Source organism: Cyprinodon variegatus, unplaced genomic scaffold, assembly GCF_000732505.1.
Source record: "Cyprinodon variegatus isolate N-32 unplaced genomic scaffold, C_variegatus-1.0 Scaffold261, whole genome shotgun sequence".
NCBI classification, from domain to species: Eukaryota; Metazoa; Chordata; class Actinopteri; order Cyprinodontiformes; family Cyprinodontidae; genus Cyprinodon; species Cyprinodon variegatus.
The window spans coordinates 356516-370794 of NW_015150714.1; the positions used below are offsets into that span (position 1 = coordinate 356516).

The 14279-nt window shown below is 41.6% G+C and overlaps 1 protein-coding gene across 4 annotated transcripts in view; it reads right to left on the minus strand.

The window, feature by feature from the left end:
- Nucleotides 1-945: 945 nt before the first annotated feature.
- The window catches only part of dot1l (DOT1-like histone H3K79 methyltransferase), a 30610-nt gene continuing 17276 nt past the window's right edge, over nucleotides 946-14279 (minus strand). For 2 of the 4 annotated variants that reach the window (XM_015382641.1, XM_015382640.1), the window contains exons 16-29: nucleotides 13869-13960; nucleotides 13648-13749; nucleotides 13372-13509; nucleotides 13106-13231; nucleotides 12218-12648; nucleotides 11938-12034; nucleotides 11245-11391; nucleotides 10896-10938; nucleotides 8627-9240; nucleotides 8249-8454; nucleotides 7964-8034; nucleotides 7191-7871; nucleotides 5865-6620; nucleotides 946-4678 (exon numbers count right to left, since the gene is read on the minus strand). In XM_015382641.1, coding sequence (XP_015238127.1) covers nucleotides 6007-6620; nucleotides 7191-7871; nucleotides 7964-8034; nucleotides 8249-8454; nucleotides 8627-9240; nucleotides 10896-10938; nucleotides 11245-11391; nucleotides 11938-12034; nucleotides 12218-12648; nucleotides 13106-13231; nucleotides 13372-13509; nucleotides 13648-13749; nucleotides 13869-13960 — 3362 coding nt within the window. In that variant the 3' untranslated portion in view covers nucleotides 946-4678; nucleotides 5865-6006. The remainder of the gene's footprint in view (nucleotides 4679-5864; nucleotides 6621-7190; nucleotides 7872-7963; nucleotides 8035-8248; nucleotides 8455-8626; nucleotides 9241-10895; nucleotides 10939-11244; nucleotides 11392-11937; nucleotides 12035-12217; nucleotides 12649-13105; nucleotides 13232-13371; nucleotides 13510-13647; nucleotides 13750-13868; nucleotides 13961-14279) is intronic. The other 2 variants (XM_015382642.1, XM_015382643.1) reach the window with 2 other exon arrangements.

The window sequence follows — 14279 nt, forward strand, 5'->3', positions numbered from 1 at the left end:
AGTATTTGTGAATTGTTTCTGTTAGGATCTAGTGTAATCAACCGATCTATAGCACGCTTAATAACTGCAGTTGTAGCCAAAGTGTTAAGAATAAAGTTAAGAATAAATAAGATTAAAATAGACTAATAACCAGAGTTTGTGGCGGAGAACCTGAGTTAAACTGACCGTGAACCAAGATCTACATTTGGTGAAAGAGCCCCTTCCCCCAAATAACTTCTGTCTTGTTCAAATTTAGACTAAGAAGTTAAGATAGCCATGCTTTGTCATTGAGGCCAAGTGTAAGTTGTTTTATTCTGTGCAATCAGGAGATAGAAAGATAGAAGAGAGGAAACAAAGTTCTCCAGTTTTAAATAGAAACTCCAATTGGATAGGTAGGACAAAAAACAATTAAGGGCAACACCCCTAAGCAAAACTATAAATACAATAGATATGGTTATGTAACTCAGAGAACAATTTAGATACTTTTACTAAATTATTTGAATTGTAAAAAAAACAGCAGAAAAATGAAAATTACAAAACTTATATTTTTCTCTGCAACATTATCAATGCACAATTGCTTATAATTCAAAGTTACCTTCATATCTCTCACCTCAAAAACAATGCTGCACATCTAAAATATGATTTGTGCATTCCTTAATGTGAATATAGATGGAACTCTTATTACTTCACCAGTAAAGAAGAAGCTTAATGGATACTGTAGGACGTGGACGCTGGCAGCATCAGTGAAAGAGCACTAAAGGATGTTTTTAAGTTCTAATGTAGATCTAATTAATCCAATTATTTTATGCTGTGGTGCTCTTCATTTAAAAGGGTCAGCCAATGCTTGCAGAAACCCTCCTTATACCTTCATTTAGAACATATTAATTCAATATTTCACTTCATTGAACAATTTCACGTCTCTACCTTTAAATATATTCAGGATTAAATACTCTGGACACCAAAACATGCCAATATCATATGAAACATTTTATTAATAAACATAAGAGGCAGAAATAAAACCCAAAACACTAATTCCATTTGTCTCATGTTAACATCATAGGATAGAAGCACCAACATCAAACAGTAACAATTGTTTCAGGAAAAACCCAGGGCCTTTTGGAAAGTAGGTTTGCCATTATTGCACCTCAAACCTGCCCTGGCTTCACCAATCACAGGTGATCGCACACCAACCACTCAGGTAGCAGCCGTCCTCCACTGCCAGCCCCGACGGTTAAAGGGATCCGGACAGAGGACGCCGCACCTCTTTCTTGGCCGACACATCTCGAGACAGAGGCATTTTGTGAGATGAAAGAAGTCGGAGCAAATTTCATGGCTTTCCTGAGATCATAGCGACTCATGGAGCTCGGCGCATGCACTGCTAGGAGTCAGTCTGAGGACATCACAGGCAGGTTTTTGCTTAAAAAATATGCTCACCGAGTTTATCTTCGTCCTGAGCTTAGTTTCTAAGGGGGACTCCATCATGCCACATTTATAAATGAGCTGTTTATAGAAAACTGTTGGAAGCTTCCTGAGTTAAGACCTTTGGCAGGATTTAAAGTAAACAGCCTAGAGTGCAAAAACTCACAAATCTACCAAAGACGTACCAGGAATATTGAAAAAAATTCTTTAATTGCAAATAACACTCCAAAAAAAAAAAAAGCACAAAAAAACTACAAATCTGACTAAAAGCTGTGATGAGCACATTTAACCTTTTATAAGACAAACCTTTCTCAGCAGTGCATGCACCAAATCACCTCAAAAAGAAAAGATCCAAGAGTTTGGACCATCAGGAAAGCCACAAAGCGAGCTCAGATTAAACATGTTCTAACCATAAAACCCTGCAGCACAATAGAAGGGTAGCATCTATCAAAAGCTGCATTTTTATATCTGAAGTAAAGGAGAGCACCGTGCTGTCCATCTGGATAGTAGTAATAAAACCTGACAGGAATCTGCATACACCATAAAAAGCATTACATGTAACTGTAATTGTATCAAACACCAAGAATAGGAAAGAAAAATAATCCAAACAGCATCAACAATAATTACAAAATATCTCTCAGTGCTGGTAACAAATGGACTAGTATCTAACTACATCTGAAAATGACTTTCTTCTCTTCGTTTTAACACGCACAGGTGAGGAGAATGTTTGTTTACATGAGGAGTGCACAGGACAGGAGGTTTGACTGTAAAGCTTTCCATTTTAGTCTAATCTTCCCTTAGATATGCACTAGTAAGAGTTGGGAGAGAAAAAAGATACAGCACCCACACATAACTGAGCTTAAATGCATTTTCCTCTAGCAGGTTTAAAAGGAGGCATTGCTGCTCTCGATCATCAAAACAGTACTTTACATCAGAATGTCTGTAAGCCGTTACACAACATGATCACTTGACAAAGTTCGGCCTAGTCAGGAAGATAGCGTGTGGGGAGAAAAAAAAAAAACATGAAAAAGACGCCGACATGGCGTTATATGCACCAGTTAAGATCTAGTTTGTAAAACCGAACCCGGGTTGCATTGAAACATAAGCACCATTTATTTTTTTCTTTCTTTCTGCAGAGTGCGGATCCAAAACAAAAGAAAAATAGAGCTGAAAACACCTGATTTAAGTGAGAACAGTTCTAGTGCTGGGTTCTACGTGTGTCTGAGCTACAGCACCGCCGTGTGTTTACATAGGAACACAGTTTGTGTATCTAGTCCTGTTTTTCTTACATCACAAAGCTTCAGGTGCTGCCGTGTTAAGGTCCCGAGGTGGTAATGCTTTGCTTTGCTCAGCTTGGCTTCAAGCCTCCTGTTTAAACAGGCTGAAAATAAGGGTCAGAATGTGAGCACCAAACATCCCTAATCACTTTCATATATATAGCTATATACATATATATTTATTTACTTTTATAGACGTAATGTAAATAGATACATACTTTATAAAACTTTGATGGGAGACTTAAAACAAAAAACAATATAAAAACAGTGTTTCTTATTCACTGAGAGATAAGAAGTTCACTTCTGAGAGAAAAAGCAGTCTATATGTGGAAAAAAACCTCTTTAGGAGAACATCAAAACCTATTTACTCAAACTCTGAGGCAGCTACTAGAGTTTTATCATCATTAGGCGGCGTCTACTGTTGAACACTAGGCTAAAATCTGGAACAGTATATTAAATATGAGAAGAAAAAAAAGCCAAAAATGGCCTAAAGAATGTCCCTGTGTAGAGCACCAAGAATTGAAATTGTTTTCTTTTTTTTTCTGATTTCAATTTACAATAAATAAATTCAGGCAAAGTCCAAACTTAGCACCATTGTTTTCAGACTGTGAGTCAAGTACACACACACACACACACACCATTGCATTCTACTTGTCAACACAATTCAAAGTGAGAAACATACACCAAGGGAAAAGGACAGACGGTCAGCATAAATAATAATCTTCTAAATTATCAACAACTATACAGTCGGAGAATGAATCACATTCACAGTACATACATTGTTTACCAAAAAAAAAAAAAAAATGACAAGCAAACAAAGGTGTGAAGGTAGTCCAGTAGTTTTGTTGTGGTTACTGTAAATTTTGCTTTGTTTTTTTAACCCAGTGTGCGAGGCTTTGCATGTTTGCCTCTGTGTTATGTGTGCGTGGTTGTATTCACCAAGTGCAGCAAATATAAATAGGGCAAAATTTAGCTTAAGACCAGTTTAAAAACTTGGTTGCAGAAACGAAATCCTTCCAAGTAGTAGTGTGACTTAACCAAGCTGACTCAAGAACAGAAAACCCAAACTAACCGACTCCAATAAATCTCTACACCCGATCCTAAGCCAGTCCTTAAACCTCCACTAAAATAAGCCATAGTTAGTGAATATAAGTTCATCTTTTTAGATTAAAACACACGCTGCTGGTAAAGTCTTCTTCACCAAATGGTCTAAAAATAACAATGATGTTTTAAGATTAGCAGATGTTCCCACTAATTTTCAAACACTGAAAAAAAGCATAACTAAAGAGATTTTAAGTGATACTGCTGAATACTTGATATTAGATCAAACTGTAATTCAAATCAAATTGAAGTTTAATTCCCACCTAATGGAAAGGGAACTCAAATGATCTTTTTGGTATTTAAAAAAATAAAATAAAATAATGTGGTGCAAAAGAACCCACTGAGACTGGGACATCTTTATCCTAATTCCAGTGTGACGTCAGACAAGAGATCCTCATCATGCTCAAGAGGGAAGGAAACATGGTTAGGTGAACAAGCATGCTGTGAGGAAAAGCTGCAAAATATCTGAGAGCTGTTTGAATATCTGATTCTCTGTGTTTCAGTATTCAAACACACATGAAGGGAAGCTTTGGGAGGAGTGGAGCACCTGATAGGATTCACAAGATGGACGCTCCAGGATGTAATTCCACTTAACCACCACAATCCGATTTGAGCTGACACTGATTCAATCATTTATTTTCCTTGGGCCTGAAGTCCAGATTATAAATCTTCACACAGACATTTGATACATCAAACATAAACATGACTTTTAAAAACAGATGCTCCAGGTGACCACAGTGGTCCTTAGTGTGAGAGTCCCAGATGTCCCAGTGGAAAGCCGGTCTTGGAGGCGGTTGGGTAGTGCAGACGGTTTGAAGCACCAGTGAAAGAGGAGTGTGCCTTGGTCCACACCTGGACATTTGCATAGTTTATTTCTTGTTGAGGTAGTTCTCATCAATTACCTGAAACAGTCACAGACAGAAAATAATACAGTCAGTCACTTGGAGCAGAAACATTCATTAGCAACAACAAAGCAGCCTTTGTGCTTTGGAAGAGTTTGGACCGGTTTAACTCTTCATTTTGTCCAATTATAAACACACTTAAATGCAGTTTTATGTGTTAAATCAACATAAAGTTGTGTACAGCTTAGAGGGGAACAAACCAGAGTCAATTTATATAAACACTCCTGTACCTGCAAATAAAACCTAGTACAACTAGCAGCCTTCAAAACTGTGTTAAAGAACCTCAGTGAACAGACAGGAATGTATACCAATGACCACAGAGGACGGGTCAGGTCATAGAAAAAAGATGCACAAGTTTGTCATTTAGAGTGTGAAACAAGTGAATGGAGAGTTTGAAAAGTGTAGAAGCCATGATGGTCATGATAGCTCAGAAGGAGTTGCAGATTCAAGAAGTGACAATGAGGGAGAGAGCGTAAAAAAAGCAGGACTTGTGGAGCAGAACAAACCTGAACAAGACGGTTTTATAACTGATCGAGTTCAATTGAAGCTGATTAAAAGAGAAATGAATGATGAACTTTATAAAAGATGCAGAAAATCTGCTAGTCTGCATAGATCTGAGCTATGGGAGGGTTAAGATCAAGGGTGCCAAAGCACAGGCCTCAAAAGCTGCTCCACGTATGGGAAGGCCTGGATCCCAGGCAGATCTGGAGAACGTCTGATGGGGAATTCAGCCATTATGTCCAGGGAGTAGAAGGAGAGCATTGAAAGGAGCTCACAAGAACTTGAGCTGCATCTTTACATATTGTAAAGAAGGATGGTCAGAAAGAGCAGTGTGGAGGTGAGCAAAGCATCTACAGACACCTCAACAGAACAGAAGGCATGGTTGAAGAAAATGGTGCTTTCTGGGGTCAAAAGGGGGCAGAAAACAAATTTCACATTAAGCCTTTTCAGGTCTTTACATCAGATCCAGTTTTGAACCATGAATCATTTTCCTCACATTTCAGTCATGCACTGAGTTTTTTCTGTCTACCACATAAAATAACATTAAAATACATTGATGTGTGTGTCCATAACCTGCTGCCACAATGTGGAAAAGCCTAAGGGGGTGACTGCTTGTGCGATGTAAAACTTCCATGAGTAACAAGGTAAAATGAGACACACCTAAAATAGTCGTCAGGCCTCTTACCTTGTTCATTTTGAACAACAGCTTGTAGAAAAACATGGAAAACAGGTATCCTGTCTCTCTCTCTCTCCCCCTATCTTTCTCTAACCACTCTCTGATTCCCCCGCGCCCATCCCCTCCTCCCCACTGCCCTTCGGCCCAAACACTATCTAGGTCGGGGGCCGAGGATCTGGGAGTTGGTGTGTGGACCATGCATGCCCTGAGTCCTCCACATGCCACCGCCTGAGCTGCTGCCCAATGGAGGCACGGGCAGCCTGGATGGGGGGTGCACTGTGAATGGTCGGGATGACGAAGAGGTGGAGGGGGAGGGAGAAGCAGCAGGGGGGACAGAGGATGAAGTGGTGGAGGAGGTGGTGAGGGAAAGCGAGAGAGATAACTGTATTCTCTGGTGATGGAGAGAAGTCTGGGAGAGACGCGAGGAGTGGAGGGAGTCAGACTTAGAACACGATGAGATGTCAGAGTGTGTGGAGGCTAAAGTGGAGGAGGAGAGACTATGAAGGGGTGGTGGAGGGGGCAGCGAGAGAGAGGGGCTGTGCAGGACTGACTGCGTGCGGCTGTGCTGGGCCTGGGACAGCGAGAGAGACGGGGACACAGAGGTCAGGCGCGTGGAGGCAGGTGGAGGAATGGTGCGCTGCTGGGATTGGGAGGAGGCAGAGGAAGAGGAGGAGTGACTGAGCAGGGAGCCGAGGCCTCCAGAGGTGGACAGTGTCACCCCAAACTGATGGGAGGACGCTGAGGGAACCACATGGTGAAAAATACCTGCAAATTATACAGCAGAAACGGACGAGTGGGGGGGAGGGGGCGAGAGAGTGGAGAGCAGAGGAAGACAGAGCAGATGACAGCAGCGGAGAGAGAGCCAGGAGAGGGGGACAAAGAAAGAGGCAACGACTGAGCGGGGTTCTGCACAAGCGGCAAGCAAGTCTGAGACAATCACACAAAAAGCAGACAGTGATTCTTGCAGAGACAGCAATGGAACCAAACAATGGCTGAAGAGAATCTGGTGAAAAGACTCTGAGACAACGCAAACACCCCAGGAAATGACAGAGAAATAAGTCAATTTGTTAACAAGGTTTCCATTTTTTGTTTTTTTTTTGTTAAAGCATCAATTCCTTCACAGCATTGTCCAGAGGTGTTTCTGTTGGCAGCCGATCCACGTCAGAAGCAAAGCAGCAAAGAGCGTCTGTGGTTCAAACACCAAAAGAACAAGCTTGTGTTTCCACTCACCTGTTTCCTAGCCTCGCTCCGACTACTGAATAAGACTTAGACCTACAGTAACTCTGACTGTTCCCATATTGGATACCAAACTCCTACGTTATCAGTGATGCTCACCTCCTGCTGCTCCACCTGCCAACCCTGCACTGGAGAAGCTTCCCAGGGCAGGATGTCCGTTTACAAGCCTGGAGGTCCCGTTCACAGTTGAGACACCCGTCTGGGCCCCGAACAAGGACTGAAGGACCGTGGTCCCTGTGAGTGGAAACTGGGAGCTCAGGTACTGCCCCATAGATGGCCCAGTGGTTGAGGACACTGCGTTGGGATTGCCTCCAACCTTCCCACTCAGAATGCCTCCACCACTGCTGGCGGCAGCGGCGGCGATGAAGAGGTTCTGACTGGCCATGCTGCTGCCGTTCTTCAGCTCCCAGTCACGTGGACCCTTCTGCTTCTGGAGGACCTGGCGCTGGTCGGAACCGGTTCCTCCCTGGACACCGCAGCCATTAGTGGCGACCCACGCTCCTGTCTCCTGACTGAGGAAAGGGTTGGGGGTCATGTAGCTGGAGCAATCCCCGTCGCCCCCTTTCCTCCCATTCTGTTGTTTGTAGTCCGAGTCTGAGTCTGTGCTTCGGCTCGACCCCCCACTGCTGAAAGGGGACCCCCCCTGACTGAGGTCACAGTTGTTTTGCTTGGGGTCTGATATGGGTGAAAAGGTCGATTTCCACTTGCTGTTTGAGCAAAAGGATGATGAGGAAGCCTCGCTGCCTGTGCTGTTGCCACTGCTGCTGCCAGATTTCCTTCCTATTTAGAAAGAAGACAACGGATTTCTTCACCAAAAGAGGCAAAAATAAAGACTGAAACATTTCCCAAAGTGTAGAGTGTTCTTCTCTTACCTCGTTCCCCATCAACCAGTCTATGTCCATCTCTGCTATCCAATGATATAGTGGCTATTTTCCTTTCGATGCTAGAAAGAACAAAGTTATTGTGAGCCAAATGACGCAGCTTGCATTAAAGAAAAAAAAAAACAATTCTAAAAACAGGCGGGTTCTGAGGTTTTATATACTTAAACGTATTTTTTTATGAGAGAATTTAATTACACAATATTTCAAAAGCTGAAAACGAAAGAAAAAGTCGTCCTGCACCACACAGAGTTCAGGCGGTGTTTGCTGCTAAATTACCGGGAACTGGAGCTGTCCGGAGGATATCCTGAGTCCTCGTCATCAGAGCTGGGGGTGGTCGAGTATCGACCGTTACCATTGAACTCCAGGGGGCGCTCTCTCTTTAAGATGGGGGGCTGGTCCAGGTCAGCACCGTGGGGGCTTCGGCTTGACTCCTCTGGAGAAGAGATGGCGGAGATTTCCAGAGGCTGGTTGATGTTGTTCACCTGTTGAGGTTAAACAGAACATTTATCTTCAGTCCAAAAAAACTTTCACAGCTTATAAAGACAATAATCGAATCTGATTAACTATCGCTTAATCTGAAAATCTTTCTGCTTTAATTTTCTCTTCACAAGATAAGGATGACAGCTCAACGTTCCTTCTGTCACAGTGACCCACCATGGAGTTGATGTTGAGAGGCGATCCAGAGGAGTGACTGTTGGAGCCGACCCCAGAGAACGAGCGTCTCTTCGGGGAGGTGCTGGACGCCGCTGCCCCTGTGGAGCTGCGTTTCCTCCTCCAACGCCTACACCGCTCCTGAGAGCTGAAGCTGTGGGAGGATGACGTATGTGTGGGAGTGTGTGCGTGCTGCGTGCTGGGAGACTGGTGGTGGTGGTTTCCATGGTTACTGTGATATCCCTGCTTGGCTGAGCCAGCATGATGATGGAGGCGTGATGCTCCAGTCGCACAGTTTCCACTGCCTGATGAAGAGGAACACGAAGATGAAGAGGGGGAAGATGAGAAGAAAATCTTCATCCGTAGTTCCCTTTCTTGGAGCTCTGTGTCTGAATCCCCACCTTGGCGGTCCGCTCCATCTTCGGGGAGAATCCGTGGCGGTCCGTCGGCATACTGAAGCACGCCTCCGGTGCTCAAGGAGGGGCTCTGGATGGGGCCACCTCGACCCGTTGGTCCTGTCAGAGGACTGTTGCTGTGTGGAAGAGGTGATAAAGAAGCACCATTGTGGTCCTCATGGTGTGGACCTCCATTCATCAGGCCTGAGCTACATGAATATCCTGGAGAGATGCAGCAGTTTAAAGTCGAGGTTAAAGATAAGGAAAAACAAAAATTATTTGACAACACTTTTTAAATGTATATAAAAAGGTAACAAGTTCAAGCCTGTAAATGAGTTTTCGACAAAAGAAGCACAGTAGGTGTCAGACGCAATTTAAAACAGGGTTTAAAATGTTTAAGGAGCAGAAATGATCCGAGTTAAGGGCAGATTATACTTCTGCAACGGCACACATCAAGTTTAGCTTGGGTCTGGTGGTGAACCAGTTTTGCTGGTATGCTTCTGCACCGTTGGTCTGGAATTTCTAGGGACGCACAGCAGTTTACTGCCAAACCGCAAGTGGAAGCCTATTCAAGAAGTCGCGAGAACTTCAGCTGCGCCGACGGGAGTGTTTATCTTCCAAAACAACAATGCTGCATCTGCAAGATGTCACTGAGATTGATCTAGAGTTGCTAGACATCGAAGACGATATATTTATTTATATAATTTGTCGTACAAGTGGTTCTACTTACGAAGCCTCCTCGATTAATCCTTCGTCGTAGTTGTTCATCGTTACTTGTTTTTTTTTTTTAAATGGCGTGCCCCGGCACCAAATCGAGAATGACGACCAAACACGACATGACAATCAGAGCTGCTTTTTGTCTGCGCACTTCCACTTGAGGTCTGCGCGGGTTTGCAACCGTCCTACGTGTAGTCAGGATATTTTTTGAGGTGTGTGACGATGGTTGCAGAACCTCTGCGCATGGGGCGTGGTCGCACACAGAAACAGATTTGACGGTTGCAGAGGCTATGCGTCAGAAGTATAAATTTGCCTTTAGAGAACCTATGAATTCCTTGCATGATCAGCGATAAACCAACCAGCCTTTTAATGGCCTATACTGACTGAAGGTTTACTCTGAGATCTGAGCTGTGGATTCAGATGTAGATCTATTCTGATTATCTCTGTAATTCTGGGTTAAAAAATTATATGCAGGCTTTTTGAAAAGGGAAATTAAAACAATATCCAGATGCATAAATGGGAAATTACATAAAACTGGAAAAAATAATTTTTATTAGCCATTAAATTTAAAAACAGGACCTCAAACTAGATGACTATTGCCCTTATAGACAGAAAATAATGGAGGTTCTCAGCCTAGAAATTTCAAATCACAATTCATTAAGACGGATGATGCTTTTAAGACCAAGATTAAAATTGAAAGAAATGGGTCAGTTGTCTAACACTTTTTTTTGTCCCACACAATAAAATAATTTAATGAAAGGCTGTATGATTAATCCTGGTATCGTGTCAATATCAATAACGATTGGTACTTAAAGCTGCCATATTGGTAACGTATCCGACATGAAAGCTGTATTGGGACATCCATAAAAGATTTATAGTAAGACTTGGCAGAAACCTTTCTACAGGTTAACTCCATTCAGACTGCAAGACAGACAGCTGGACTTCATCTGGTACTGGTCATTTCTCTACAGTACCTCTGAAGTCCTTTAGTACCAGATTCTTCTGGTTAGAAAAAGAAGCCATGCTGTCACAGGACACCATCTCAGAACCGTCTTAGTAAAATTATTATTATTTTTTTTTAAACAACAGACAAGTACACTGACTCGCATTAAAAAAATAAAAAAAAAAACTGAAAAAAAAAAGTATTGAATCCTCCTTACCGTTGGTCAAACCCGATTGAGACACGGGGCTGGGAGTATTTCTCTGAAATTATAAAAGAAGAACATTTATGATGAAGTGAAATAAAACACAGATAATTCAAACAAAGGATTCTCATTTTCATATAATGTAAAACCAGATTAGAGTGTTTCTATTTGCATGATCAGTGCAAATAAAATCAAAGATTACTATTAAAAATCCTGCTTTACAAAACAAAGTGAAAAAAGAAACGGCAGCAATTTAACTCTTCTATTTACCACACAATTATAATGACTGACAACACAGCAATAACACATAGTTAGAGCAGGTGAGGCTGTCAAGATACTGTAATTTAGGAATGAGTAAACTCACATGTCTCTCAGCACGACTGGGCAGCACCACGCTGGCTAGTGGGATGCTGACTGGTAATTTACTGGGATGGACTGTGCTCAGAGGGATGCTGATTGGAAGGCTGGTGATGCTGTCACCCTGAACAGATTGACTCTTCTCCTTACCGCCCTGGATAAAAACCAACACGATAGATTTATTTTCATCCACTAAAGTCCGTTTCTGACTAGTAATATTTCTATAGACAAAGTGATCTGAATTTTTCTTCTTGACAAAAAGAGTGGCTTAAAAACGAAAATTGTATCAAGGTATTTCCTTTAGCTTTAGCCACCTAAAAATGAAGCCAAAGCTCTAATGCTTTAATGAGATGGCATCATTTACAAGTGAGACAAACATTTTCTGCTCCAAGAGTTAAATATGTTTTCAGGCTGTGTTTGGATAAAGAGGTATAGGTTGGATATAGGCCTGTTCCCTGTCCTCTTCCTTTAATGATCGATTGTGACAAAGTCTAGAGGACATCTCACTTATTTGATCAGACACTAGAGGTAACATGAGATTTACATTTAACTGAGACTTTATTATACTATCAAGGAATCAATTCATATTTGGATAAATCCTGCACCAATGAGAGAAATGTGTCAATACTGAAAAGCATCAAATAAATTATCAGTCAGATAAACTGAAAGGGGGGAAAAAAAAAAAAAAATCAGTGATTACCCTGTCAGAGATTTTTCCATTACACTGAACATCAGATGCACCAGGAGAGGGACAGTTCTGCTTGGCTCCATGAGGGGAATTCACACCTCCAAGTTCCCTAAAAAAACAAACAAAAATACAAAACAAAAGAAACATAAAAAAAAAAACAAAGAAACAAAAAAAAAAAAAAAAAAAAAAGACAAGCAAAACAAAACAAAACAAACAAAAAAACAAAAAACAAACAAAGAAGACTTTAGAAACTGGCCATCATCTTTCATATAGCCTTCTAGGAGAAGCCCACCTGTTCATCATTAAACCCGATCCCCTCAGGTGAGCAGAGGCATTGGGGTCTTGGTTAAGGTGCCTCCGTAAGGCAATCTTGGCAGGAGATAAGCGAGTGTAGTCTGGTTGGGAAGAGTTCTGCTGCCTCTGTCGAGCCTCTGGGGTGCTGGCCCCCATCTCGTGGTCTGGAGAAATGGGAAGGTAGCGAGAAAGTTCCACTTTTGTGTTAACCCGGTCAAAACATGGCGAGCTGGTCCCATTGACTGAGAGCTCTGGGCTAATGCCATTTAGTGCTGGGGCCGAGGACATGCTGAGCTTGGATGAGTCCATATCTGCAGAACTGCGCGGCTCCAGACTCTTCCTATAGGGGGAGCTATCACGAGAGCTGTAGGATTTGAGCTGAAGCAGTTCCTGTTGCCTCTGACTTTTTTCCAGCTCCACAATGCTGATCTGTAAACGGACAGCAGAGGGAAGCATTACAAAGGAAAACAGGCGTTCATCAACAGCAGATACAGATAAGAACCACAGCTCAGGTAAAAACCGGTGGGATGTTTATGTGGATTCTTTTTGAAGAAACTTTATTTTAACATTTTTTTTATTTTAAAGTGAGAATTTAAATGCTTAAATGAAATATATTCAGTGATTAGCAACAAATGTGTAGTAATACCAGGTCTTAAGAGGTTTGTTTTAGTTCAATGAGTTTGAAAAAGTTCTGACATTTTTTAAAATTAAACTGGTTATCTTTTGAGCTTTGATTTGCTCATTTTATATAAAATCAATTTTGTAGCCTTGAAGAGTAATTTTTTTTTTATGAATGCCTGGTCACATGAACATGGATTTACGAATAAATACATTTTAATTAAACAGGCAGATGAAAATAACTCCCATATTGAGGTGTGGTGTGTACCTGCAACTCCAAGCAGTGCTTCTGTTTCTCAGAAATCTGCCGGCGCAGAGCCTGCTTCTCCTTTAACAAACTCTCCAAGCACAAAGATCCCCAATCCAATTTCAGCTCCTCACATCGGGACTTCAGCTAAAAACAAGCAAAATCAGTTAGCAGTAGATTCTTTATTTTTTCCTCTGGCAAAGACAATCAGCTCCTCTAATTACACAGAGTGAAAATTGATCGTCTAAAAAGTTTTGGAAGTTCAAACAACTAGAACAGGGTCTCACCAGAAGCAGGCTGTGGTCCCTCAGTAAAGCCATGTCTCTCTCCAGCTGCTTAGTCTGCTCCTTCAGCTGACGGTTGTGGGCTGATATCTCCTTCTGAGCCTGGATGAGGTCCTCCACTGTCAGGGCTTTAACTCCAAGCTGTTCACAAACAGATCACATATTTAATCACAGAGTTTTCCATTATTTTCAAGTTTTCTTCCTAAAGATGATGGATCAAAGAGATCTCCCTATTATACCAATTTTTGTGGAGAAACAACATTTCAAATATCTTCTCACCTCGTCCAGTTTGGTTTGAAAGAGTTGTTTAATCTTGTCCTTGTGAGACTGACAGACCAAATGAAGCTGCTCCGCCTGTCCTGATAAATCCCTGTGTTTATTCTGGAGGAAGAGAGCAAGGTAGAACCAAGACTGAGTTCCAAAGAAACACTGACATCTAAACCATTACTGTAGTAGTTAATGTTGACAGCAATGAAAACATGCAGAACATGTCCAATCACCTTCTCCTGCTCTAGAAGCTGCTGTATATTGGAGCGGTACTGAGGGGTCTTCATATGAGCCATAAACTGGAGGTACTGGACTTTGATGTTATCTGGACAATGGAGATAGGAAAAAAAGATTAAAGAGTTATTTTATCTTTTTATTTGGTTTAGGAAATTCACACATGATTTACAACTACTCATCCTTGTTTTTAAGGCAAATTGTTGTTTTTTTTATAGTGGCTAATAGTAGTGTTTTAAAATAGCGTAGATACTTGATCTATTCTCAAAAAAAGGAACAAGAAAGGGAGTGATATAAAGGACCCGATATAACGTTTTTATAACAGGTCCTTTCAGTAATATCAATTCTTTAAACTTCTTACAACTTTATCACTGGAAAAATTTCTTATTTACTAAGACCAATGTTCTGGT